This window comes from Echiichthys vipera, assembly GCF_963691815.1.
Source record: "Echiichthys vipera genome assembly, chromosome: 12".
NCBI classification, from domain to species: domain Eukaryota; kingdom Metazoa; phylum Chordata; class Actinopteri; order Perciformes; family Trachinidae; genus Echiichthys; species Echiichthys vipera.
Genome location: NC_139837.1, coordinates 1,354,755 through 1,382,628, shown reverse-complemented (window position 1 = coordinate 1,382,628; position 27,874 = coordinate 1,354,755). Strand labels below are relative to the sequence as shown.

General features: G+C 48.4%; 2 protein-coding genes across 3 annotated transcripts in view; both read left to right on the top strand.

The window, feature by feature from the left end:
- LOC310955084 (disheveled-associated activator of morphogenesis 1-like) overlaps positions 1 to 13,381 on the top strand; it is a 33,860-nt gene extending 20,479 nt beyond the window's left edge. Inside the window, exons 14-27 of one of the 2 annotated variants that reach the window (XR_014593433.1) lie at positions 156 to 343; positions 1,698 to 1,952; positions 3,419 to 3,526; positions 3,665 to 3,762; positions 4,780 to 4,864; positions 5,993 to 6,099; positions 6,959 to 7,047; positions 7,957 to 8,125; positions 8,399 to 8,506; positions 8,759 to 8,819; positions 8,958 to 9,089; positions 10,213 to 10,383; positions 10,554 to 10,951; positions 11,912 to 13,381. Coding sequence is in view for 1 of the 2 variants with exons in the window: in XM_083924818.1 (XP_083780944.1) it covers positions 156 to 343; positions 1,698 to 1,952; positions 3,419 to 3,526; positions 3,665 to 3,762; positions 4,780 to 4,864; positions 5,993 to 6,099; positions 6,959 to 7,047; positions 7,957 to 8,125; positions 8,399 to 8,506; positions 8,759 to 8,819; positions 8,958 to 9,089; positions 10,213 to 10,383; positions 10,554 to 10,757 (1,775 nt within the window). In the remaining variant the exon portion in view is untranslated. Of the gene's footprint in view, positions 1 to 155; positions 344 to 1,697; positions 1,953 to 3,418; positions 3,527 to 3,664; positions 3,763 to 4,779; positions 4,865 to 5,992; positions 6,100 to 6,958; positions 7,048 to 7,956; positions 8,126 to 8,398; positions 8,507 to 8,758; positions 8,820 to 8,957; positions 9,090 to 10,212; positions 10,384 to 10,553; positions 11,264 to 11,911 lie in introns of those variants that run through there. The other variant, XM_083924818.1, reaches the window with a different exon arrangement.
- Positions 13,382 to 14,798: 1,417 nt separating this feature from the next.
- Positions 14,799 to 27,764, top strand: LOC310954432 (mitogen-activated protein kinase kinase kinase 7-like). Its single transcript, XM_083923877.1, has 14 exons — positions 14,799 to 14,960; positions 16,167 to 16,277; positions 17,132 to 17,197; positions 17,380 to 17,425; positions 18,377 to 18,515; positions 19,758 to 19,882; positions 20,531 to 20,659; positions 21,115 to 21,245; positions 21,691 to 21,775; positions 21,885 to 22,015; positions 22,832 to 22,970; positions 23,459 to 23,520; positions 25,183 to 25,298; positions 26,776 to 27,764. Exons 1-14 carry the CDS (start codon positions 14,895 to 14,897, stop codon positions 26,945 to 26,947), a joined length of 1,518 nt encoding a protein of 505 aa, XP_083780003.1. The 5' UTR covers positions 14,799 to 14,894; the 3' UTR covers positions 26,948 to 27,764.
- Positions 27,765 to 27,874: the final 110 nt, after the last annotated feature.

The window sequence follows — 27,874 nt, the reverse complement described above, 5'->3', positions numbered from 1 at the left end:
CAACAAAACAAAAACCTGACCTGCAAATTGGCGACTCAGCGTCCGAGCGCACACTGCAACAAAGTAGAACCGCGGTGGATACGTGTCTCATCTGTGCGAGCGGCTTCAGAAACGACCTTGTACCTGATTAAGTCTGACCTTCTCCTTCTCCCCAGAGCATCAGAACCTCCAGCAGCGCTTCGACAAGAAGGTGAGGGAGTGTGAGACCAAGAACAAGGAGAAAGAAGACATGATGGTGATGCTGAACAAGATGAAGGACAAACTGGAGCGGGAGAACCACGACCACAAGCAAGCAAGGCAGCAGGTGGAGGAACTGTGCGCTCGCCTGCAGCAGCTCAACTCCGTAAGTTCACCGACACGACGTGCATCACACGTGTTCCCCATCAGTTTCTCCTGCAGCGACGTTAGAAACCGCGGAACTATTTTCTGAGAGGGAGGAAGGAACATGATACTCGGCTTTAACTTAGCATCCAGGAAAAGAACCGTTTGCGCTTTAAGGGGTTTCAGACTTTTCCAAAAGTGGACCTTCTCTCAGGGCGCCCTCCCACTGTGCGTCCGTCCCGTGCCCCGTGCTTTAGGGTCCTTGTCCCCCCCTCCAGGCCCGTTTGTACTCACACTACCTGGGCCTCGGAGAATGCTTCTTGCTGCCTATACGTCATCACGCCGTAACACGTCACACGCATTGATGACGTCATGGCGATGCGTGGCTTTGTTTCCAGATCTTTCCGTAGACCTCGGAGTTTTTGTGCGTCTTGTCGACTGTTTTTGAATCTTTTCATCGACCAAATCTGCAGTAAACACTCCACCTCCGCATCACACCAACGTGAACCTTTCACCGCCATTGTTTGAAATGTCCGCGCATGGTCCCTCCTTCTTTTTTCTACGTCCCAACAGGCGCACAGGAAATGACCTCAGAACCGCCGTAGGCCTCGTGCTCGTACACGTGCGCACGCTCGTGCTCGTACACGTGCAAACGTGCTTTACTAAAGCCCACCTCTCCCAAACGGGCCGTGGACGGCAAGCGTGCCGCTCCTAGACGTGGTACGGTTGCACTCACACTGGTCAAAGGAACCAGACTTTAGCCGTGAAACGTGCTGGGGCACGGTAAGGAGGCACAGTGTGAGTGCGCCCTTAGTTAACCTGCTGATGAATTCTTCAAGCAGGGTCCAAACATCACATTCATCAATAAGGTCACTATGAGCACTCATAACGGCCAAATGCGTGAGTCTTTCCTGCTTCGTAGTATCGTGCAGTGAGGATTTGAGAAAGAGCGCCGGATGCCGGGTCAGATACGGTCTGGGCCAGCACACTGGGGCCCCGGTGTCTCTCTCGGACGTTTGGCTTTTCTAAACCATAACTGGCTCTATTGAAGTCACGTTGTCATGCGTGCCTACGTCGTCCCACTGAGCTGTCAGACGCAGCCTCACTACGTACAGTCGCTCTGCCAGGCTGCTGCGCAGACCCGTGCATTATGACGTACATGTAAGTCAGAGAAGGTGAGTTTAAATTCAGATTCTTCATATTTAATGCTGTGGTAGAGAGGCTGATGGGGGCTGATGGGGGCTGATGGGGGCAGGTGGGACCCTGCACCCCTAGCTCCATGTTGGAAACATTAAGGTTTTTGCATATTTGTGTAATATTGCGATGATCAACGAGCTGCACAGGGGTCACGTGTTGCTCTGCTGTTCTCTCGTCAGGCCTCGGCTGTTCCAGGAGGACCTCCTGTGACCTCTGGGACTTTACTTCCTCCTGCCCTATCCACCCTTTCTCCTACACCTCCTCCTCCTCCACCACCTCCACCTCCTCCTCCAGGAGGCCCACCAGCTTTCGGCATGGCTCCATTTGCCCCACCTCCTCCACCAGGAGCTCCACTAGGAACCGTCCAGAGGAAGAAGAACATTCCTCAGCCGTCAAACCCGCTGAAGTCCTTCAACTGGAGCAAGCTGTCTGAGGTACGCTCACTCCTGCCAGGCCTGCTGGGTAATGTTCCTGCTCACGCTGCTGCTGTTCTGCTGTCGTTACACGTTTACTGCCTTTACTGCAGTGTTGCCGTGACTATTACAGATGTTACTATTATTCTAGTGTATTCCTCATGTATCTGAACAAGACTGAGGACCGTCCACACACAGACGGGTTTTCCTGTAACCGCTCATCTTCAGTCTGGTTCGTTATCGGAGCCTGGGAAGATTGTAAAGGCCCCCCATGGCGTTGTGGTCTGGACGATGAAATCTCAGACTTTGTTAAAGGACGGCCTTTGACGTCCATGTTTAGGCCTTTGACGTCCATGTTTAGTCCTTTGGCGTCCATGTTTAGTCCTTTGGCGTCCATGTTTACACGCCAAAGGCCGTCCTTTAACCTCAGACTTTGTTAAAGGACGGGATCATGGCCTCACCTCCGACCTCTGACCCCGTGGCGCCACTTAACAACAACAGTGCTGCTGCGTGAGAGGACCGAGACGGACCCAGAGACTGTTGACTGAACTGGACTCTGAGCCACATGCATGGGACTGAATGAGGCCCAGCACAGATTTCTCCCTTTTCCCTGATGCTCTGAATAAGGAGCTAAACTGCTCTAGGCTCTGTTTCTAAATCCAGTTCTAAGAAGCTGTGAAAAGTCTCTAAATGTAGAGAGAAAGTGGCGCCTGGGAGTGCTTTGGGACGGGGAAGGGGCTCCCAGCAGCACCCTCTGCTCAGTGAGGACACTAACTGCGGAGTGAAGGGGCTCCCAGCAGCCCCCTCTGCTCAGTGAGGACACTAACTGCAGAGTGAAGGGGCTCCCAGCAGCACCCTCTGCTCAGTGAGGACACTAACTGCAGAGTGAAGGGGCTCCCAGCAGCACCCTCTGCTCAGTGAGGACACTAACTGCAGAGTGAAGGGGCTCCCAGCAGCCCCCTCTGCTCAGTGAGGACACTAACTGCAGAGTGAAGGGGCTCCCAGCAGCCCCCTCTGCTCAGTGAGGACACTAACTGCAGAGTGAAGGGGCTCCCAGCAGCACCCTCTGCTCAGTGAGGACACTAACTGCAGAGTGAAGGGTGCATCAGAGTCCAGAACAGCACCAAAGTCTCCACTAAGACCAGAACCAGGGACACGTTTGTCTCTAGGATGGAGGAGGATTTGGAGAGGAACTCTCCGGTGTTTGGATTCTCCACGGCGTCTCCCCGTCTCTTCTTCTCTGTTGTTGGTGTATTTCTGTGGCAGTCACAGCGCCACCTCCAGGCCTGGCATGGGTACTACAGCGTTTGGAGTCGCTGCACCTGGTTTCCTGTGGACGCAGAGTCGAGGCCGAGTGGCCAAACGATCGTTTTCCATCATGTGGACGAACTCTGATCCTCAGCGGCTGCAGAACAGCAGCTGACATTATTCAAAAACCTCATTAAAAAGACGTTAATGTTGACGAACTGCGTTGTGGTTTGTTTCAGAACAAGGTCGACGGAACCATCTGGAAAGAGATCGACGACCTAAAGGTGTTTGAAGTCCTGGATCTGGACGAGTTCCAGAGGACCTTCTCAGCGTACCAGAAACCCCAGGTAACCCACAGCGACTCTGAGACACACGAGACTAACAACATGCTTCTGTAGAGTTTGTCAGCACTACTGATGTCGTCGTGCTGTGTATTTAATATATCGTTCTGCACGTTGTTCTAACACAGCTCTGTGCTCTAACAGAAGGACGCGGAGGACGACCAGGCGTTCGTTAAGAAGGTCAAGGAGCTGTCAGTGATCGACGGGCGCCGCGCACAGAACTGCAACATCCTGCTCTCACGGTCAGTGTTCGATTCCGCACAAATGGACAGAGTGACCCCTGAATACAGCCACACTGTCGTCCTTTATGTACTGAAGTGAAACATCATCAGCAGGGGCGGATTAAGGAGGTCATGGGCCCCTGGGCTACTGTTTGTTTGGGCCCCCCACATTATAAATCATGCTAGAACAGAAGAAGAGTCCGTAACCTTAGAAAATCCGGTGAATTCAGGAGTTCTCTTCAGTAGATCTTGGTCCCGTTGTTCTTTCAGTTGTTGTGCTTTTTCTTTTTCGTGCTCTGTCACTTTTCCTTTCTGACATTTTGACGCTGTACTGTGTCGTCACAGTTATTGACGTGTCATTTGACAACAAAACTGACCTCATGAACCCGGCCACATGATGGCAGCTGATCGGGTAAATGAGTCCCATATCTTTCCAATCCCTGACTTAATCTTGTTTAATGTTTCTAAGGGCTCCGATACGAGGCAAGGTTTGCTTTCCAGTGAGGTAAATAAAAAAATTATCCAGGGCCCCTGCACACCTGGGGCCCCAAGGCGGCAGTCTGGGCCAGCCTGTGCATTAACCCGCCTCTGATCATCAGCGTAAACTTGAGCATCATGAACTCGCCTTGTGCCTGTCACACAGCACATGAGCATCACTGTTTTTGGGCTCGATTCCTGACTGACAACACACATTAATGATGGTTCTAAAGATTATCTGGCCAGATTTTCCTGTTGTGTGAGGTTTGTTGTGTATTCTATGAGGGCGAACCCAATTAGGTGACTATTGCACTCGCAAAATGTGCAAAATGTGGTTATGAAACAAAGGGTTATCCCACCTGTCTTTGTTGGGATGAGCTCACATTCACTGGGATCTTTATTTTCATTGTTACACAGTAGATTTACAAAGAATCATGTTAAAGTTAACATGGAAATGGAGCCAAATCTCTTCTTTCAGGGTCAGGTTTGGCCCCAAAAACACACCAGCACTGTTACATTTCACCTGCTGCTCTAAGAAACTCCCCCTGACGTGTGTCACAGGCTGAAGCTGACCAACGAGGAGATCCGCCACGCCATCCTGACCATGGACGAACAGGAAGACTTACCTAAAGACATGCTGGAGCAGGTACACGCAAGCACGCAAACACACAAACACGCAAACACGCAAACACGCAAACACACATACACGCAAACACACAAACACACAAACACACAAACACACAAACACGCCAACACGCAAACACGCAAACACACCAACACGCAAACGCGCCAACACGCAAACACACAAACACACAAACACACAAACACGCAAACACGCAAACACGCAAACACACAAACACACAAACACGCAAACACACAAACACGCAAACACACCAACACGCAAACACACAAACACGCAAACACGCAAACACACAAACACGCAAACACACAAACACATAAACACGCAGAGTGACACAGTCAGAATGGATCTGCGCCAGTGGCGTGCACAGACTTTTTAAAGAGCAGGGGCTCCTAGAGGACACTTTAGCACATGTTTATGCTCCTAGAGGACACTTTAACACACGTTTATGCTCCTAGAGGACACTTTAGCACATGTTTAGGCTCCTAGAGGACACTTTAACACACGTTTTGGCTCCTAGAGGACACTTTAACACACGTTTATGCTCCTAGAGGACACTTTAGCACACGTTTATGCTCCTAGAGGACACTTTAGCACACGTTTATGCTCCTAGAGGACACTTTAGCACATGTTTATGCTCCTAGAGGACACTTTAACACACGTTTATGCTCCTAGAGGACACTTTAACACATGTTTTGGCTCCTAGAGGACACTTTAACACACGTTTATGCTCCTAGAGGACACTTTAACACACGTTTATGCTCCTAGAGGACACTTTAGCACACGTTTATGCTCCTAGAGGACACTTTAGCACACGTTTATGCTCCTAGAGGACACTTTAGCACATGTTTATGCTCCTAGAGGACACTTTAGCACACGTTTATGCTCCTAGAGGACACTTTAGCACATGTTTATGCTCCTAGAGGACACTTTAGCACACGTTTATGCTCCTAGAGGACACTTTAGCACATGTTTATGCTCCTAGAGGACACTTTAGCGCAGGTTTTGGTTTAAACTGTAATACGTCACTTTTGCAGTTCAATCATCACCACTGGAGGTCACCAAATACCTTTTCAAGTAAAACATATGACCGTGTGTGTGTGTGTGTGTACGTGTGTGTGTTTTTGTGTGTAGCTTCTGAAGTTTGTTCCAGAGAAGAGCGACATTGAGCTGTTGGCTGAACACAAACATGAGCTGGATCGTATGGCCAGAGCAGACCGCTTCCTGTATGACATGAGCAGGTACACACACACACACACACACACACACACACACACACACACACACACACACACACACACACACCCTCATATCTTACACATTTGCACCTTTTTAATTTAATAAAACGACTGAACTACACAGGGTGGAATATAGTTCCAGGTTTCTAAAGACCTGAGGGATGAATCTGAGGGCGCCCTCCCACTGTGCCTCCGTCCCGTGCCCCGTGCTTTAGGGTCCTTGTCCCCCCCTCCAGGCCCGTTTGTACTCACACTACCTGGGCCTCGGAGAATGCTTCTTGCTGCCTATACGTCATCACGCCGTAACACGTCACACGCATTGATGACGTCATGGCGATGCGTGGCTTTGTTTCCAGATCTTTCCGTAGACCTCGGAGTTTTTGTGCGTCTTGTCGACTGTTTTTGAATCTTTTCATCGACCAAATCTGCAGTAAACACTCCACCTCCACATCACACCAACGTGAACCTTTCACCGCCATTGTTTGAAATGTCCGCGCATGGTCCCTTCTTTTTTCTATGTCCCAACAGGCGCACAGGAAATGACCTCAGAGCCGCCGTAGGCCTCGTGCTCGTACACGTGCGCACGCTCGTGCTCGTACATGTGCAAACGTGCTTTACTAAAGCCCACCTCTCCCAAACGGGCCGTGGACGGCAAGCGTGCCGCTCCTAGACGTGGTACGGTTGCACTCACACTGGTCAAAGGAACCAGACTTTAGCTGTGAAACGTGCTGGGGCACGGTACAGAGGAACAGTGGGAGTGCGTCCTCAGGCTTCACCTAAGCTACAGCTGATGTAGGATCTCCTCGTCCTGCTGCTCGTTGTGTGTCCACTCACAGTTGTGCCGTCTCGTGTCCGTCCTCAGCATCAACCACTATCAGCAGAGGCTCCAGTCGCTCTACTTCAAGAAGAAGTTCGCTGAACGAGTCGCCGAGGTCAAACCCAAGATCAAAGGTACTCTTTCCTATCCCAGAGGACCCCGCGTGCACACTGGGGGGGCATCAAACACTCCATTACTGCAGTGTGGTTGAATCTAATGCTCCAGTTTATGGTGAAAGTGTCTTTATGTATGTAAAGGAAAACCCAGGTGACACATTTAAAATATAAAAATGACACTACTCAAAGAATTTATCCTCCAAACCTCAGCACACTGAGAGAATGACGCTCCTTAGTTCTTATTCTCACTCCAGTTTGCTGCTTTTTCTGTGTTTATTTAATTTATGGACGTAATAATAATAACACATTTTATTAATAGGCGCCTGTCTAAGCTCTCAAGGACGCCGTACGTTTGTTAAAAACAGTGCAACACAAACAATAATGAAAATGGGAAGATTCAAGATTCAAGAAGCTTCATTTATCCCGAGGGAAATGATTGTGCAACAGTTTCAATACAAGGATGAAAGGGTCAGAGTGACAATAAGCATAAAAACATGAATCCTATAAGCATAAAGCACAAGACATCGTGGTTAAACGCAGGTTTATACAATATACAACAACACGCAGCGTGCAGTTTAACAGCATGTTGAATAAAATAAGTACAAACTAAAGAAGTGATGACAGTGTTAAAGTGAAGCAGCGTTTCTGACTGAACTAAGTTACAGAACAACTACGTAAAGTTAAATTGAATTGATTTAAAGACGTAATGTGAACAGACAAACAATAAATCAGGATTGTGCGTTAAGAACCTGCGGTGTGAACGGAGCCTGTGAGTCACGTTCTGGTCCCCGGGATCTGCACCCATGATTGGATAAATGCTCAAGTGCACCAGAGGAGGGTTGGATTTCTCTGTTTTTGAGGATCGTGCTGTCTGATTTTCTGTGAACCCGTGTGCCGTTCCCTCCCCGCGTCCCTGTGTGCTTTCAGCTCTGAGTCTTGCGTCGGCGGAGGTGGTGCAGAGCAGGGCGCTGCGTCAGCTCCTGGAGGTGGTGCTGGCCTTCGGGAACTACATGAACAAAGGTCAGCGAGGGAACGCCTTTGGATTCAAAGTGTCCAGCCTCAACAAGATCGCAGACACCAAGTCCAGCATCGACAAGTACAGTGAACACCACATACTCTGCACACACAGCAGGTGTACACGACACGGCGAGCTGCTGGCGTCCTGCTGACCCACTGTTCCACTGTCACGGTTACTGATGTCACACAACACGAGATTGTGAACGTCTTTGCATTTTCTACTCAAGTGTCTGCTGTGGAAAAGGTCTGTTTGTGAGTTCAGCTAGCGAGAGAAGTGATTAATGGTGCGTGTGTGTGTGTGTGTGTACGTGTGTGTGCATGTGTACGTGTGTGTGTGGGTGTGCGTGTGTAGAAACGTCACTCTGCTCCACTACATGATCACTGTCCTGGAAAAGAAGTACCCTAAAGTGACAACGTTCAGGAAAGAGCTACAAAATGTGCCAGAAGCTGCTAAAGTCAAGTAAGAGCACACACACACACACACACACACACACACACACACACACACACACACACACACACACACACACACACACACACACACACACACACTTTGTCTGTCATTTGAAAGCGTTCTCGACAAAAAATAAGAAGTTAAAAAGTCTAAATGTCCTGATGTGTAATACTGCTGACGTGTGTGTGTTTCTGTGTGTGTGTGTGTGTGTGTGTGTTTCGTGTTACTCCTCCCGTGTGTCTCTCTCCGTCTCTACAGCATGACAGAGTTGGAGAAGGACATCGGCAACCTGAGGTCCGGCCTAAAAAGTGTTGAGGCGGTGAGTGAGCTCTGTTCAGTACCTACCGGCCCAAAACCTGTGTGTGTGTGTGTGTGTGTGTGTGTGTGTGTGTGTGTTTGTGTGTGTGTGTGTCAGTGTGTGTGTGCATGCGTCTGAGGTGTGTTTGCTCTTCTCCAGGAGCTGCGGTACCAGCAGGGCCAGCCTCAGCGCCCCGCGGACAGGTTCGTCCCTGTGGTGGGTCAGTTCATCACCGTGGCCTCGTTCAGCTTCTCTGATGTGGAGGAGTCACTGAGCGACGCCAAGCAAGAGGTAACGTCCCCGCGCAGGGCTCTGCAGCGCCACCGCCAGGCCAGGAGGCTACACTGTTACCGTCTCTGGGTTAAGCTAGGCTAACTATGATCTTACAATGTTATAGTCTTTATGCTAAGCTAGGCTAACTATGTTCTCACACTGTTATAGTCTTTGTGCTAAGCTAGGCTAACTATGGTCTTAACACTGTTATCGTCTCTGAGCTAAACTAGGCTAACTATGTTCTTACACTGTTATGGTCTTTACGCTAAGCTAGGCTAACTATGTTCTCACAGTGTTATGGTCTTTACGCTAAGCTAGGCTAACTATGTTCTCACAGTGTTATGGTCTTTATGCTAAGATAGGCTAACTATGTTCTTACACTGATGTAGTCTTTATGCTAAGCTAGGCTAACTATGTTCTTACACTGATGTAGTCTTTATGCTAAGCTAGGCTAACTATGTTCTTACACTGTTATGGTCTTTACGCTAAGCTAGGCTAACTATGATCTTACACTGTTATGGTCTTTATGCTAAGATAGGCTAACTATGTTCTTACACTGTTATGCTCTTTATGCTAAGCTAGGCTAACTTTGTTCTTACACTGTTATTGTCTTTATGCTAAGCTAGGCTGACTATGTTCTTACACTGTTATCATCTCTGTGCTAAGCTAGGCTAACTATGGTCTTACACTGTTCAAGTCTTTATGCTAAGCTAGGCTAACTATGTTCTCACACTGTTATGGTCTCTGTGCTAAGCTAGGCTAACTATGTTCTTACACTGTTATGCTCTTTATGCTAAGCTAGGCTAACTATGTTCTTACACTGTTATGGTCTTTACGCTAAGCTAGGCTAACTATGGTCTTACACTGTTCTAGTCTTTACGCTAAGCTAGGCTAACTATGATCTTACACTGTTATGGTCTTTACGCTAAGATAGGCAGCAAAAGGTGACTGTTAAGTTTAGACAACAAAAGGTGACGGTTTTGGGACTCCTCTTCAAACCCACCCTCCTCCCTGTCGCGCTCTCTTCTACGTTACTTCCGCAGTAATAAAGGCGTGGATGACACAGCGCGTGACTCTCTACAGGTATGAATGAGGGTTGACTTAAGCCACTGACCGAATGTCTTTCTTGTTGTCGTTGAAGTTTGGAAAAGCACTGAGACACTTTGGAGAAGACGCGTCCAACATGCAGCCGGATCAGTTCTTCGGGATCTTCGACACCTTCCTCACGGCGTTCTCCGAGGCCGAGCAGGACAACGGGAACGCGGCCAGACGCAAGGAGGAAGAGGAGAGACGGGCGCTGATGGAGGCACAGGTTAGCACACGCCATCAGCTCAGAGACGTCCTGCGTGTGAAAGGATACATCACGTGTTTGTGTAAGGTTAAACGGGGGTGAGAGTCAGGGTACCCACTTCCTGTTTCCCCGTACTGATGATGATGACCTCACATGTGCAGCGTCTCAGCATCTCTCTTCTTCTTCTCCAGCTGAGGAGAGACCGGGAGGAGAAGGGGAGGAAGGCCAAAGCCACTGAAGGAGAGGAGGGCGGCGAGTTCGACGACCTGGTGTCGGCGCTGCGCTCCGGGGAGGTGTTCGATAAGGATCTGTCCAAAATGGAGCGCAGGAAACAGAGGAGACACAACGCGTTTGACGGCAGCCGGGAGAGACCGGCGGGCAAACTGACCCAGTGACGGGACGCTGTGTGTGTAACCAAGTCCTCCCTGTGACGTCAGGAGTGTGTCCACGCGTGGTGACCTGGACCTGTGTGTTCCTTTTTGTGCGATTCTGATCCGACCAAAGGACTAAGAGTACGTTTAAAATGGCTGTCAGAATAAACACGGGGCTCTGGGTGATACGGCTCGCTCCCAACTGCTTTCATTCACAGGTGAGACGATGAGTCCAGAGGCGACAAACCGAGCTTTCAGTAGTTTGCGAGACATTTTCCCATTACTGTGGACAAAAGTGCCGCATGTACCACGGTCAATGAGCCCTTTCCTTACAGCACGGTCCTGCAGAGCCACTGTCCTGCATGTGTTAGGTTCCTCTCTGCTCCAACACACCTGAGTCTGACGTACCTGAGTCTGACACACCTGAGTCTAACACACCTGAGTCCAACACACACCTGAGTCTAACACACCTGAGTCCAACACACACCTGAGTCTAACACACCTGAGTCTAACACACCTGAGTCTGGCACACACCTGAGTCTGACACACCTGAGTCTAACACAGGTGTGTCAGACTCAGGTGTGTTAGACTCAGGTGTGTTAGACTCAGGTGTGTCAGACTCAGGTGTGTGTCAGACTCAGGTGTGTGTCAGACTCAGGTGTGTCAGACTCAGGTGTGTCAGACTCAGGTGTGTTAGACTCAGGTGTGTTAGACTCAGGTGTGTGTCAGACTCGGGTGTGTTAGACTCGGGTGTGTTAGACTCAGGTGTGTCAGACTCGGGTGTGTCAGACTCAGGTGTGTTAGACTCAGGTGTGTGTTAGACTCAGGTGTGTCAGACTCAGGTGTGTTAGACTCAGGTGTGTGTTAGACTCAGGTGTGTCAGACTCAGGTGTGTTAGACTCAGGTGTGTGTTAGACTCAGGTGTGTCAGACTCAGGTGTGTCAGACTCAGGTGTGTCAGACTCAGGTGTGTCAGACTCAGGTGTGTCAGACTCGGGTGTGTCAGACTCAGGTGTGTCAGACTCAGGTGTGTTAGACTCAGGTGTGTCAGACTCAGGTGTGTGTCGGACTCGGGCGTGTCAGACTCAGGTGTGTTAGACTCAGGTGTGTTAGGGTAGGGAGGAACCTAACACATGCAGGACAGTGGCCCTCCCCTGCCTTACAGCGTGCCCTCTGCAGGTGTGTGTGCGTCACTTCCGCTGCTCCGTCTGGGAAACACTGACGGGTGAATGATTGACACATTCAGCTTCACACCAAGTCGTAGTCGTAGTGCGATTAGACGTGTTTCCATCAGGGTCAAATGTGGCCCCAGAGGGATTTAGAGACTCTGGAGGTGACGGATCACTCTGCACGGGTTTGGATCTCCGGTGATCAGCTGATCAATAGTGTCAGTTGGATTTAAGGTGGACGTGTGATCCAAAACGTCAGCTTATGTACAAGTAACGTGAAAGAACATCCATCCACCTTCAGCCTCTTGTCCCTGTCGGGGTCTCGGGGGGCTGGAGCCGATCCCAGCAGACATCGGGCGTGAGGCGGGGTCCACCCTGGACAGGACGCCAGTCTATCACAGGACACATAGAGACGAACAGAGACAGACAACCATTCACACCTACGGGTGATTTAGAGTCATCAATGAACCCAACACCTGCACGTCTTTGGACTGTGGGAGGAAACCGGAGAACCCGGAGAAAACCCACGCAGACACGGGGACAACATGCAAACTCCACACAGAAGGGCCCCAGCCGGGATTCACACCAGGAACCCTCTTGCTGTGAGGCGACAGTGCTGACCACTACACCACCATGTCGCCCAGAAAACACCTTAAAAACACCAGAAAACAGTCCACCTTAAAAATTCTGGGCGCTGTAAAAGTGTGTGTGTGTGTGTCTCATGTTAACAAGCTCGTGCCCAGACGCCCGTGCACAGGCTCTCGTGCACAGATGCTCGTGTACAGATGCTCGTGCACAGATGCTCGTGCACAGGTCATTCCCTGTTCTGCGTTCTTCTTCTTCTCCTCTGGATAAAAGCGTTTCCTCTTCTTCTCCGTGTTGTCGTGGCGTCTGTTCGACCACACGTCACATCCCGCTGAGAGCTCCGTCCAATCAGCAGCCGGCTTCTCTCAGAGGAGAAACACGTCCCTGCTCTCCAACAGGGAAACACACGCACGCTCCAGAGGCTCACGTGCACATTAGGGGCGTTTGTACGAGATCGACCCGCCTCATTCTGGGGATCTGAGCGCCTATTTCTGCCCAAACCAACAGAAATATGAAAGTTCAACTGTGTTAACAAGAACTTTACACTCTACATGCATTGGGAGCCTCAGACCGGGAACCTTTAGGACGTTTTAGCATGCACTACATATTAAAATAGATGTTTTGGGGGTTGATTGCATCCTTTATGAATAGATTCTGATTGTTATGAAGCATAAATCAGTGTTATCACATGTTGTAAAGTAGTAAAGGGTGAAACCATGAAGTCCCAGCTGCATTATTTATAAAGAACGGCCCCTGTTCACCAGCGTCACGTGTTTAACTCTCATGGATGTTTATTTATTGTGGAGCCTCAGGTTCAGCCAACGTGCAGAAATAATTATATTAATATATAATAAAATATAAACGTGTTTAACAAGAAATAAATCACACAAACGTGTCAAAATCAACATCTTTCTCTGTAATAATGGTGTGTGTGTGTGTGTGTGTGTGTGTGTGTGTGTGTGTGTGTGTGTGTGTGTGTGTGTGTGTGTGTGTGTGTGTGTGTGTGTGTGTGTGCGTGTGTGTGCGTGTGCGTGCGTGTGTGTGCGTGTGTGTGCGTGTGCGTGTGCGTGTGCGTGTGCGTGTGCGTGTGCGTGTGCGTGTGCGTGTGCGTGTGTGTGTGTGTCAGTCATTAAATGTACCAAAAACAATATTAATAATAAAGGCCTGCATTGATATTTCTGTTGTGTTTATTCACTTATCCATTAACTTCCCTTTTAATGTTTGTGGTTATTTATGTTTATTTTATTTTCACGACTCAATTTTCAATGAATTCATGGATTTATTTCTGTATTTTTTTATACATTTTAGCTTCATTATGAAACACCTTTAACAAAGTCTGACATATTTATTAATTAATTCGTTGAGTAATTTATTTATTGATGTATTAAATTTGTCATGGAAATGTTTTTTTAATTAAACAATTTAAATGTACAAATATAAAAGTTATACAATAAACAACACATTAGTGAGTTACTTAATAAATAAACTAAATATAGAGTAAAACAAACATACATAAATACTCACTAAAATAAAAAAGAAATAAATGTAAAATAAAAATAAATGCAAAATAAATAAACAAATTAAAGGGACAATAAACAGGAAAATACATAGTTAATATTTACATTTATTTTATTTTACTTTTGTTGTTTTAATTTTAGTTTATTTTTGTTTTATTCAGTGACATATTAATTAATTATTTAGTTGAATAATTTATTAATTTATTGATGTATTTAATTCATGATTTGGGTTATTAGTGTTTTAGTGATGGAAAATAAAAATAAATGCAAAATAAATAAAAAATAAAATAAAAGGGACGTGTAAGAGGAAAATACATAAATAGTTAATTTAAAAAAAATTAAATTGGATTGTTTTATTTTTTTTAAAGGTTGATTCAATGTCATAATTATGAATTAATTAGTTTAATAATGTTTTAATTAACGTATGTACGTAACCCGTGGTTTGGGCCGGTTCCGTCGTCATGGTGATGTTTGGCGCCCCTTGCGGAGGCTCTCGCGCACGCAGAAACAAAAACAAAGGTGCGTTCAAGACCCCACCTCAGCCTGGAGCCCGGTGACAAAGCCCTCCTATCTGTTTATAAGACCACCCGTTAACACTGCGGGTCACACGGGCTGTGGATCCGGTATCCCCGGTGTCCCAGATCAGTCCGGTCCCGGTGTAACGGGTCAAAAAGTCCCCGTTGTACCCTTGTTCCTCTCCTCCGTGCTGGGGGGCGTTCAGCGGCGCGCTGTCCGGGGGTGTTCAACAACGCTGCTGAACACTTCCTGACTCACAGCAACAGGAGCAAACAAACAGCGCAGCAGCGGCGGCGGCGGCTTCAGTCTGTCCGGATCACCGCAACACAAGCTTCGGGTTTGAACTCCGGCGTCGTCGGCTTGTGTCGAGGAGTGATGGTGGAGACTCCAGCGGGCTGTCTGTTTGAAGACATCCAGTATGAGGACATCCAAGTGGAAGCGGTAAACTTACTGAGCTACAGCGGAGGGACGGAGGGAGGGAGGGAGGGCAGAGACGTTAGCTCCGCGGGGCTGAGGACACCGGGAGTTCAACGCAACTACGCGGTGTTACCGTTCAGGGCAAACACAGACACAATGTCGGACATTACACTGTGCTTTAATGTCCCCCGGTGACGCACTCGGCCCGTGAAACGTGACAGCATCTGCCCCTGAACAGCCACAGATACCCGGGGACGACCGGAGCAAGGCCTCGGCTCTGGAGACTGTGTCCCGGGGAAACTGTGGAAGTGCAGGGGAGGAAAATACAGTTTAGATCTTTTTAAGGGTTTGAAAAGTGACAGCATGTTATTTCAACCCGTCTGATGCTGTTTGTCATGGTCACGGTCACGTTTACCTACCTGGGGGGTCCCACTGGCGTGCACCGGGGGGGCCCGCCCCCTCTTGTGGCCCAATAATGTGTGGTAAAGTGCCCTCCAGGAGCCAAAACATGTGCTAAAGTGCCCTCCAGGAGCTAAAACCTGTGCTAAAGTGCCCTCCAGGAGCCTTAACGTGTGCTAAAGTGTCACTTAAGAGCTAAAATTTGTGCTAAAGTGCCCTTAAGGATACAAAACATGTGCTAAAGTGTCCTCTAGGTGCTAAAACCTGTGCTAAAGTGCCCTCTAGGAGCCTTAACATGTGCTAAAGTGTCCTCTAGGAGCCTAAATGCGTGCCAAAGTAGCCTTAACGTGTGCTAAAGTGCCCTCTAGGAGCCTAAACGTGTGCTAAAGTGCCCTCTAGGAGCTAAAACCTGTGCTTAAGTGCCCTCTAGGAGCTAAAACTCATGCTAAAGTGTCCTCTAGGTGCTAAAACATGTGCTAAAGTGTCCTCTAGGTGCTAAAACATGTGCTAAAGTGTCCTCTAGGAGCCAAAACTTGTGCTAAAGTGCCCTCTAGGAGCCTTAATGCGTGCCAAAGTAGCCTTAACTTGTGCTAAAGTGCCCTCTAGGAACCTAAACATGTGCTAAAGTGTCCTCTAGAAGCCTAAACGTGTGCTAAAGTGCCCTCTTCAGTGGCGAGGATGCGCTATGTGTGCCCTTTTTGTCCCTTTTCGCCCATGCCCTTTTAAAAAGTCTCACACACCACTGGGTCCAGGGCGTAGCGTCTGTAACCCCCCCTGCTCCTCCCTCTGTATCCTGAGCCCGAGGACTCACCTCATGTCGTCTCTCCTCAGGCTGTCGGCAGAGGGACGTTTGGCGTCGTCTTCAAGGCCGTGTGGAAGGGACAGGATGTCGCGATCAAGACCATCGAGAGCGAGAACGAGAGGAACGCTTTCCTCGTTGAGGTACTGTGAACAGCTGAATGTAGAATGAGCAGAACAGCTTCATCTTGTGTCTCCAGATCGTCGTCCCAACAACAAAAAAGAAGTCCAGCAGTGGGGTTTCCAGGTTGGTCAGACCCGGCCCAGTAGCTCCAGGAGACCGGAGTCTGTTTGAGCCTGTTTGAACCCGTCCCCTCCAGAAAACCACAGCATCAAAACAAGGATTAGAGGAGTTTGACTGACAGTTAGCGTTAGCCGTTAGCGTTAGCCGTTCCAGCTGAGTGCAGATGAAAGTGATGTTAGCATCCAGGAGCAGCGTAGCCATGTGGGCGTGCGTTTGAATGGCGTTCCTCTCCTTTCTCTCAGTCCATGGAGTGAATGCTCGGCCTATAGTGACTCTGGTTGTTGCCCGTCTCCGCTCACTCAGCTGCTGGGACAAAGAACGCCCCCTTCACTGAGGCTCCCAAGCAGCTGCAGGATTGGCTAACTCCATTTCACCCAGTGCCAGCCTAAAGTAGCTGCACCCAACAACAGACAACCCTGGCAATCAGCAACGCCCAACGCTATTGGCTGCTACAGGACAGGAAGTCATTGTCAAAGCAATACTTTCATCCTGTTCCGCTCAAAACGCCCCGTTTTCTTTTACAGATGCAGCTTTTAGTGAAGATTCTACACGTTCGACCTTTAAGTGTCGAACATTAAAAACTATTTTCATCGTCTTTCTCGAATCACACACAATTTAATAACTGCAAATGTTCAGTTAAAGCGTTACTCCAGATATGAGTTCCAGATCAGCACAGCTGTGAAAACACTCCTTAGTATGTGTTTCCCTATATGCAGACATACGAACATATGTGTGTGTCTTTGTGTGTGTGCAGCTCCGCCAGCTGTCCCGGGTCAGTCACCCCAACATCGTGAAGCTGTACGGCTCCTGTGAGAACCCCGTGAGTACCAAACCCTCGACGCTGTGACGCGTGCCGTCAGACACGACACGGCCCTGACAGTCTCTGACATCATCCGCGGGTCACCATCACTCATTCAGACGTTCATATTAACGGAGAAATGTTGTTTTTTCTTCCACATGTTCAAAATAAAACACTAACCCTGTGTGGACGTGTGTTCCCAGGTCTGTCTGGTGATGGAGTACGCAGAGTGTGGCTCTCTATACAACCGTAAGTCACAGCATCTCTGTCAATGAGTCTCATAATGGGAGGAAACATCCATCATACATTGTTTCATATAAAATATAAAAGCGATGTCACGCACACAGGTTTCAGACTCAGGGCGCCCTCCCACTGTTCCTCCGTCCCGTGCCCCGTGCTTTAGGGTCCTTGTCCCCCCCTCCAGGCCCGTTTGTACTCACACTACCTGGGCCTCGGAGAATGCTTCTTGCTGCCTATACGTCATCACGCCGTAACACGTCACACGCATTGATGACGTCAATCTTGTCAACAGGCGCACAGGAAATGACCTCAGAGCCGCCGTAGGCCTCGTGCTCGTACACTTGCGCACGCTCGTGCTCGTACACGTGCAAACGTGCTTTACTAAAGCCCACCTCTCCCAAACGGCCCGTGGACGGCAAGCGTGCTGCTCCTAGACGTGGTACGGTTGCACTCACACCGGTCAAAGGAACCAGACTTTAGCCGTGAAACGTGCTGGGACACGGTACGGAGGCACAGTGGGAGTGCGCCCTAATTTGAGTCATTTCCAGTTTCTGGATCAGTTTGGAAAAAATGTTTGTGTTGTTTCCAGACTTTTAGCTCACTTTCTAAAATCAAATATATGAATATAAACAAATCAAAACAAGTTTACTAACGCGACACAGTCGACCTGCAGATGACAGGAAACTTTTAAGCTAGCTGTAGAATGTGTTACCATGGTTACCGTTCACCGTGCACACAGTCAGAACTTAACATACGTGTTAAAAGTTTGATTTTAAACCATTTATTTACATAATAAACATTAAATAATTGTTGTTCAGAGTCTGATTTATAAATGTTGAGTAACTCATCAGTGTCATAGTGGAGTTGAGACTGTGAGGTGTTTGTGTTACAGAGTTTAGAGTGTGTTCATGCAGAGGTCTCACTCTTTGCTCCTCTTCTTTCTGTGTCGCTCCATCAAAGTGCTGCACAGCGCCGACCCGCAGCCCAACTACACGGCGTCCCACGCCATGAGCTGGTGTCTGCAGTGCGCCCAGGGAGTCGCCTACCTGCACTCGATGAAGCCCAAGGCCTTAATTCACCGGGACCTCAAACCTCCAAAGTAACTCTCTCTGTCAACACACACACACACACACACACACACACACACACACACACACACACACACACACACACACACACACACACACACACACACACACACACACACACACACGCAGGTCACACACACTGAAGTTTTTGTGCGAACTCACAAAAACATGAGTCACAAGAAGCTTTAGTGTGTAATTCAAGTGTAAAATCATCCCAGGGTTAACAGAGAAATCCAGGAGAGATGCTAACAGCCGGACGTGGCTAACAGTGATTAGCTCGGGGCAGCACGGTGAAAGCATTCAAAGGTCTTTTTTAACCACTAATGCTGCTGAAAATAACAGCAAACCTCTGCAGCAGCATGAGAAGAGTCCCTACACACACAACAAAGCATCATCAGCGTAGTTAGTGAAGCCAGAGTTTATTAAAGAGTGTTTAAGGGCGCCCTCCCACTGTGCGTCCGTCCCGTGCCCCGTGCTTTAGGGTCCTTGTCCCCCCCTCCAGGCCCGTTTGTACTCACACTACCTGGGCCTCGGAGAATGCTTCTTGCTGCCTATATGTCATCACGCCGTAACACGTCACACGCATTGATGACGTCATGGCGATGCGTGGCTTTGTTTCCAGATCTTTCCGTAGACCTCGGAGTTTTTGTGCGTCTTGTCGACTGTTTTTGAATCTTTTCATCGACCAAATCTGCAGTAAACACTCCACCTCCGCATCACACCAACGTGAACCTTTCACCGCCATTGTTTGAAATGTCCGCGCATGGTCCCTCCTTCTTTTTTCTACGTCCCAACAGGCGCACAGGAAATGACCTCAGAACCGCCGTAGGCCTCGTGCTCGTACACGTGCGCACGCTCGTGCTCGTACACGTGCAAACGTGCTTTACTAAAGCCCACCTCTCCCAAACGGGCCGTGGACGGCAAGCGTGCCGCTCCTAGACGTGGTACGGTTGCACTCACACTGGTCAAAGGAACCAGACTTTAGCCGTGACAAGTGCTGGGGCACGGTACGGAGGCACAGTGGGAGTGCGCCCTAAGAGACGACTGATTCAAGCAGCATTCAAGTAAAAGTTTGGCGTCAGATCGATCGTAGGAGTTCTGAAGGAGATCCTTATCACACATTAGCGGCTCCGTGGCTCCGTCAATGACCCCGCAGCTGTAAAAGTCTTTGGATCTGAACGCACGTGTGTTCTGTTGCAGTAAACCAGTATAACCCAGCGTTCCTTTAACCCCTGCCTGCTGTGCTGTTGCAGCCTGCTGCTGGTGGCTCGTGGCACCGTGCTGAAGATATGTGACTTTGGAACGGCCTGTGACATTCAGACCTACATGACCAACAACAAAGGCAGCGCCGCGTGGATGGCTCCGGAGGTGTTTGAAGGTAAGCTGCTACAAAAACACTCCTGCAGTCGTTAGATCATGTTTATATTTATATGCTTCCTTATTCATGCATAGGTGTGTGTGTGTGTGTGTGTACGCACACACTACTGCTGTAAACTAAGAATGCATTCAAAGATGCTGGAGAGGTGCTGGTTTTCCCCCTGCCCCTGAGCAAGGCATCAAACCCCTGACTGCTCCAGGAGTCCGCCCTATGGCTGACCCTGTGTTATCACCACTCTGAGTCTGAAGTGTGTGTGTGTGTGTATTGATATCTAGATGCTTTAGATTAGTACATTACCAGCCAAGCCTTCTTTTTACCTTCATTCTGCTTTCTGTGAAGTTGTGAACACAGTAACTGGAGGTCTGGTGTGTGTGTGTGTGTGTGTGTGTGTGTGTGTGTGTGTGTGTGTGTGTGTGTGTGTGTGTGTGTGTGTGTGTGTGTGTGTGTGTGTGTGTGTGTGTGTGTGTGTGTGTGTGTGTGTGTGTGTGTGTGTGTGTGTGTGTGTGTGTGTGTGTGTGTGTGTGTGTGTGTGTGTGTGTGTGTGTGTGTGTGTGTGTGTGTGTGTGTGTGTGTGTGTGTGTGTGTGTGTGTGTGTGTGTGTGTGTGTGTGTGTGTGTGTGTGTGTGTGTGTGTGTGTGTTCTCCTCAGGCAGTAACTACAGTGAGAAGTGTGACGTGTTCAGTTGGGGCATTATCCTGTGGGAGGTCATCACGCGCAAGAAGCCCTTCGATGAGATCGGCGGCTCTGCGTTCTGTATCATGTGGGCGGTCCACAGAGGTGAGCAACATCCTGCATCACCTGTGCTGTCACAGAGAGACGTGACGCTGAGTTTCTAACACTCACTGACTCATCTTCAGCCTCTGATCCTGGATCAGGTCTCGGGGGCAGCAGCTTTAGCAGGGGACCCCAAACTTCCCTTTCCCGGGCCACATTAACCAGCTCTAACTGGGGGATCCTGAGGCGTTCCCAGGCCAGTGTGGAGATCTAATCTCTCCACCTGGTCCTGGGTCTTCCCCGAGGCCTCCTCCCAGCTGAATTTGAAACGGCACATTGTAATTTCTGCGTCTATTATCGATTTACCGTGTGTGCACGCGGGGCCACAGTGCTCCTAGTGTAAAAAAGTGAGTGTGGAGCCCTGAGCTGCTGCAGGAGTGATGTGAACTCGTGCTCTCCTCGGTGAAGCCTGTCACCCTGAGACCCTCCAGGCCCTGACTGACTGTTCACTGTGGCAGGTACACGGCCGCCGCTCATCAAAGACCTCCCAGAGCCCATAGAGACCCTGATGACCCGCTGCTGGGACAAAGAACCCAGCCAGAGACCGTCCATGGAGGAGGTCAAGAACACCATGAGTCATCTCATGCAGGTACGGTCCCGACACCGTTACCACCCCTAAAACCACAAATGATCATTTGTCGGCAGAGAAGAAACCCTGAAAAGCTCTGAGGCCAAGTCTAAGTGAGCACTGATCTGTAGCCTGGTATTTTTGGGACCAAAGGCGACAATTTCTGTCTTATTTGCGTTGAGCTGGAGAAAGTTCTGGTTCGAGGAAGTTCTGGTTCATCCGCTCATTGACTCAGCGAGTGTTGGGGACTACGGTCTAACATGCTGCGACACTGAGATATAAAGTTGTGTCTTTATAGGAAACTATTTCTCTGGGAGTTTTGTTCCTTTCGTAAGATCACCGTCTGTCTGACCTGTACTTCCTGTTCCTTTAACGTTGTAATGGATTGTTGGTACCAACGAATAAGAATCAGGTGACAGTGTAACATAAGTGTAACGTCCTGTGTTTGGTGTGTTTGGGTCTTCAGTACTTCCCGGGCTCCGATGAACCGCTCAAGCTTCCTCACCAGTCTTCAGCCAACAGAAGCGGCTCTTCGTCGGCCACCAGCACAGGTAACCGTCAGCTCTGCAGCTTCTCCTGATGCATCCAATGTTAGTCAGTGAGTAGTAACTGGGCCTGTGTGTGTGTTGAGTTCACTGCGTGTGTGTTTGCTTTGTGCAGACTCGTACGCCGACTACACCATCAACAGCAACAGGAGCGACGACAACCCGGAGCACAGAGACTCGGTCGGCAGAGAAGAAACCCTGAAGAGCTTCGAGGCCAAATTTCCGCTGCAGTTCAAACCCTCAAAGGTAAAGTGTGAACACAGTAACTGGAGGTCTGGTGTGTGTGTGGTCAGGGAACTTTATTTTGAAGTTTCCCAGCAGCAGTTTTCATAAAATACATCAAACCAGAAGAAAAGAGCAGCTCTGAGGAGGCTGGAGTTCAAACTGTCCGCTCAGGAAAGGGAAGAGGATGTTCTTATAACTCGTGTCTGACTGAAGACACTTTAACTTTGCAGATTTATACACTTATAATAAATATGTCTAGGTTAACAAAAGAAAAAGACGTGAATAAATAATAATAATAATTAAAGAAAAACAAAAAGAAAAGATACGCACACACACTTGAGCTACACGCCACGAAGGAAATAAATGGCTGCCAAAATTTTTCTTAATTTATAAAGTCCTACACGGCCAGTTTATTTAAATACAGACACTCGGATCACCAGAGCCGTGGTGATCAGGGACTGTGCACTCCCACTGTGCCTCCGTCCCGTGCCCCAGCACCTTTCACGGCTAAAGTCTGGTTCCTTTGACCAGTGTGAGTGCAACCGTACCACGTCTAAGAGCGGCACGCTTGCCGTCCACGGCCCGTTTGGGAGAGGTGGGCTTTTGTAAAGCACGTTTGCACGTGTACGAGCACGAGCGTGCGCACGTGTACGAGCATGAGGCCTACGGCGGTTCTGAGGTCATTTCCTGTGCGCCTGTTGGGACGTAGAAAAAAGAAGGAGGGACCATGCGCGGACATTTCAAACAATGGCGGTGAAAGTATTAGTATATTGAGTATTTCTATTAATGAGCACGACCCAGACATAAGAACTAAATGAATGTTGTCTTCCCCCTCAGACGGCCACGCTGCGTACTGGTCTGTCCAGGCCGCCCGGTGCAGACACGCAACCAGGACGCTCCCAGAGCCCCACCCTCTGCACCAGCCCTGTGACCACCACCAGCCAATCAGAGCTGAGGATGACGCTGAGTCCCACAGGTGAGGACCCAGAGCCGACATTCAGGAACCATGTCCAGGCTCATATTTACACACTTAACTACACACGTACACGCTGTTGTTGTTGTTTGCACCTCTCATTGTCACCATGGTTACTGTAGTGTGGAAATGACGAGGCTTCTTACACGGATATCATGATCGGGTGTTTTATCTCGAGTAAGAATGCCCTGGCGTTAGAGTGTTAGAGGGTGTTCTAGGACCCGGTTTCAGGTTCTTGAACCTCGGTTCTGCCTCGTGAACGAGCTGCATTTGCATCACACATCACATTTAAAACAGGCAACAAGTGGAGAGATCAAGTGCTGAGTCTTACAACTACACACAGTCAAAGCTTTGAGTTATGCACCGCCAACACGTCACCACCGAGGGGCGTCACAGTGCAGCCAGTGATTTCAGTGTGTGTGTGTGTGTGTGTGTGTGTGTGTGTGTATGTGTCTGTGTCTCTCTGTGTGTGTGTGTGTTTCTCTCTTCAGCTACCAACGGTTTCGACAGCTCCATCCCCATGGCCTACCTGAAGCTGGATCACCAGTTACAGGTAAACTGAATGAACCACGTCATGACTTCACTTAAACACACACACGGTTCTTTCTGAAACTCCATATCAGAAGAATTAAAACATCACATATGTGACGTATAATGATTTATTGAGTCTTCTGGATGCTGACTGATGGGGATGACGAACCCAGACTCACATAAAGTCGGGACGCCGTGTAAAACAAAATAATAATCCCAGAGTTTTTGGAACGTGCTGCAGGCGTCAAATTCAAAATGAGTGAATATTTGCAAGAAACAATAAAGTTTATCAGTTTGAACATTATGTACATTGTCGTTGTAGTGTATTCAGTTGGATATTGGTTGAAAAGGATTTGGAAATCATACGTTTCCCTCCCAACTTCATGTGAATTGGGGTTGTATAATACATTATAACTGCCCAACACACCTACACACACACCAACAATCAGCTGTACTAAGTGTGTCATGTAGTATATTCATTCATTCATTCATCTTCAACCTCTTGTCCCTGTCGGGGTCACGGTCGGCTGGGGTCGATCCCAGCTGACATCGGGCGTGAGGCGGGGTCCACCCTGGACAGGACGCCAGTCTATCACAGGACACATAGAGACGAACAGAGACAGACAACCATTCACACCTACGGGTGATTTAGAGTCATCAATGAACCGAACACCTGCACGTCTTTGGACTGTGGGAGGAAACCGGAGAACCCGGAGAAAACCCACGCAGACACGGGGACAACATGCAGACTCCACACAGAAGGGCCCCAGCTGGGATTCAAACCTGGAACTCTCTCGCTGTGAGGCGACAGTGCTCACCAATGAAGTATAGATTATTTTAAATGCATTACACTTCACGTCCCACCAACAGTGAAATGTTATGATCACGCTATGAGTCCTCACAGCTGAGTGTTGAGGTGTGTGTGTGTGTGTGTGTGTAGGTGAGCGTAGGTAATGTAATGTATTATAATCCGTCAGCCTCTAGTTTAGAACTAGTCCAGAGCATCCAGTCACATCTATAATGTTTTCTTTGTGTTGCTATGGTGCATCAGGAAGCATTACGTGTGAAGTAAACCAGCAGTTTCCCCCACAAGCTTTCAACTGGACTTCCCTCAACGACCAGGAATCACTACTTTCTTTTTTCTTTTATTTTGAAAGGGTGTCAAAAAGCCTAAACACAAATAGATCAAGTAAATATGCCCCAATAATAAAAACACAAGGCACAAGATTAAATAATTCATTTTAAAGTTAATCTTATCTACTTGAAATCAATGAAATAAAGACATTTTTATAACTTTCAATGATAATTTTAACCTTTAACTTTAGCTGCTTTAAACTCCCATAAACACACAATCCATACTTTTAGCTTTTTAACCTCTTAGTCTAATACATTTTTAAACCTACATCATTTTAAATATATAACATTTTAACATGATTTACACGCCCTGGGATGATTTTACGCCTTAAATCACGCCTTAAACTGCTCATGCGGAGCTTTTTTACTGCAGGACGAACTCTTTTTTTAGTCGTTGAATCATTTAAAGTCTGATTGTTTGAACTCAACCTTTTTCTGGACACACATGAAGGAACTGAGATGTTTTAAAACAAAGGTTTAGCTTTTTCACAGAATGACTCGTTTAGTTGTGTGAAGCTGATGTGGTTAAAACGTGTCCCTGTGCTTTCAGCCGCTGGCTCCGTGTCCGAACTCCAAAGAGTCCATGGCTGTGTTTGAGCAGCACATCCGGATGGCTCAGGAGTACCTCAAGGTCCAGTCAGAGATCTCTCAACTGGTTCTGAGGAAGTAAGTCAAGTCACATTTGTGTGTTGTTACGCTGCTACGCTAACCAGGCTCCCCTCTGGCTTCCCTTGGACTGTGTTTGTTCGGTTTAAAGGCTTTTTTAAAAATGCAGTTTAAGGGTCCATCCACATGATCTCTGTCGTTCTTAAAAAGTTCCAGTCCACTCGGCTTCGACTCCCAAACCTCTGCGTCCACGTGAAACCAGGTGCAGCGACTCCAAACGCTGTAGTACCCATGCCAGGCCTGGAGGTGGCGCTGTAACTGCCACAGAAACACACCAACAACGGAGAAGAAGAGACGGGGAGACGCTGTGGAGAATCCAAACACCGGAGAGTTTCTCTCCAAATCCTCCTCCATCCTAGAGACAAACGTGTCCCTGGTTCTGGTCTTAGTGGAGACTTTGGTGCTGTTCTGGACTCTGATGCACCCATCACTCTGCAGTTAGTGTCCTCACTGAGCAGAGGGTGCTGCTGGGTGCCCCTTCACTCTGCAGTTAGTGTCCTCACTGAGCAGAGGGTGCTGCTGGGAGCCCCTTCACTCTGCAGTTAGTGTCCTCACTGAGCAGAGGGTGCTGCTGGGAGCCCCTTCACTCTGCAGTTAGTGTCCTCACTGAGCAGAGGGTGCTGCTGGGAGCCCCTTCACTCTGCAGTTAGTGTCCTCACTGAGCAGAGGGGGCTGCTGGGAGCCCCTTCCCCGTCCCAAAGCACTCCCAGGCGCCACTTTCTCACTACATTTAGAGACTTTTCACAGCTTCTTAGAACTGGATTTAGAAACAGAGCCTAGAGCAGTTTAGCTCCTTATTCAGAGCATCAGGGGAAAGGGAGACATCTGTGCTGGGCCTCATTCAGTCCCATGCATGTGGCTCAGAGTCCAGTTCAGTAACAGTCTCTGGGTCCGTCTCTGTCCTCTCACGCAGCAGCACTGTTGTTGTTGTTGTGTGACACCGTGGGGTTAGAGGTTGGAGATGGGGCCATGACGCCGTCCTTTAACAAAGTCTGAGATTAAAGGACGGCCTTTGGCGTCCATGTTTAGTCCTCTTTAGGCCAAAGGACTAAACATGGACGTCAAAGGACTAAACATGGACGTCAAAGGACTAAACATGGACGCCAAAGGCCGTTCTTTAACAAAGTCTGAGCTTTCCCCGTCCAGACCACACGTGCCACTCGACAGATGCGACCGTGGGATCGACACATTTGTTAAAAAACGTTTCTGCACCGCTGCTGTTATCATACATAACGTTCCACCGTGCGTCATTTGATGTTATTTGTACGTATTATATTAAATATTCTGTTCACTTTAACAATAATGTAAGAGTGAGAAAATGTTTTCAACTAAGGCTCCACACTGTTGTTTCCCTTGTACACACTGATGACTGATTATCTTAACTGCTTTTTACTCCAGTGATGAAAAATATGGAATAAATGGAAAGTAAACTAAGGGTTCGGTGCCGTGACTGTGACTGTGGCTCTGTGCTCTTCAGACAGGAGCTGATGTCTGAGCTGGAGCAGGACCAGAGGGAGCAGCAGACGTCCTCTCGACTCATCCAGGAGCACGGCAAGCTGCTGGAGGACAACAGCAGCCTGTCGGCGTACTGCCAGGGCCTGAAGAGCAAACTGAGCCTGATCAAGAGTCAGAACCAGCACCACAGCTAGGACTCCGCTGGTTTGACTCTCTTCTCTTTCTCAGACGGATGAGAGGAATCACTCCATGAACTGGCCCCAGATACCCTGAGAAAACCGCGTCTTTTACTCACCGCAAAACAATGTGTGAAGGTAACGGTAACACAGATGGACTCACCGGTGACCGCGCGGGTCTACAGCCGGCACTGGGCTCCGAATGTCCACTTTAGACTGTTGGATGTATGACAGGACAGACATTTCCCATCAGTACCAAAGATCCACTCCCACTGGAGAACAGCAGTATAGAAGGTTTTGTCACCACAGGGAAATAATTGTAATTTTGAGCATATATGTACAAAGCCAACATTTAGATTTCCCAAAACAAATGAATCTCAGTTTGACTTTAACCTAAATATGAGTTGTTAAACTGAGACTAAAGTATTAGAGGGTGCCTTTGTACATTCGCTGATGGGGTTTGACCATAAAAAACAAAGTTAATTTCAGTATTTCACAGCGGTTTTGATGCGGCGGGACCAAGGAGGCTCCCGTGGACTCGTAGTCTGAAATGGACTTTGATTTGGACAAACCCTGGAGCCTCAGGTGCCGCGGGGTCAGAAGGCGGCTTTTACTTCTTTGTGTTTTCTTTTTTAAAGTGAAACTCTGGCGTAAAATCCTCCCAGGGTCCTTTTCTGCAAATACACTCATCAAATAATCCACAGAGACAGTTTCTTTAATGTTAACGGAGAAATCCAGGAGAGATGCTAACAGCCGGGCGTGGCTAACAGTGATTAGCTCGGGGCAGCACGGTGAAGGCATTCAAAGGTCTTTTTTAACCACTAATACTGCTGAAAATAACAGCAAACCTCTGCAGCAGCATGAAAAGAGTCCCTACACACACAACAAAGCATCATCAGCGTAGTTAGTGAAGCCAGAGTTTATTAAAGAGGGTTTTTAAAGACT

Coding starts and splice junctions, on each gene's coding strand:
- LOC310954432 (XM_083923877.1), top strand. CDS start 14,895: ATGGTGGAGACTCCAGCGGGCTGTCTGTTTGAAGACATCCAGTATGAG. Junction 20,660..21,114: donor CATGTGGGCGGTCCACAGAG/GTGAGCAACATC, acceptor TCACTGTGGCAG/GTACACGGCCGCCGCTCATC. Junction 22,971..23,458: donor GATGACGCTGAGTCCCACAG/GTGAGGACCCAG, acceptor TTCTCTCTTCAG/CTACCAACGGTTTCGACAGC.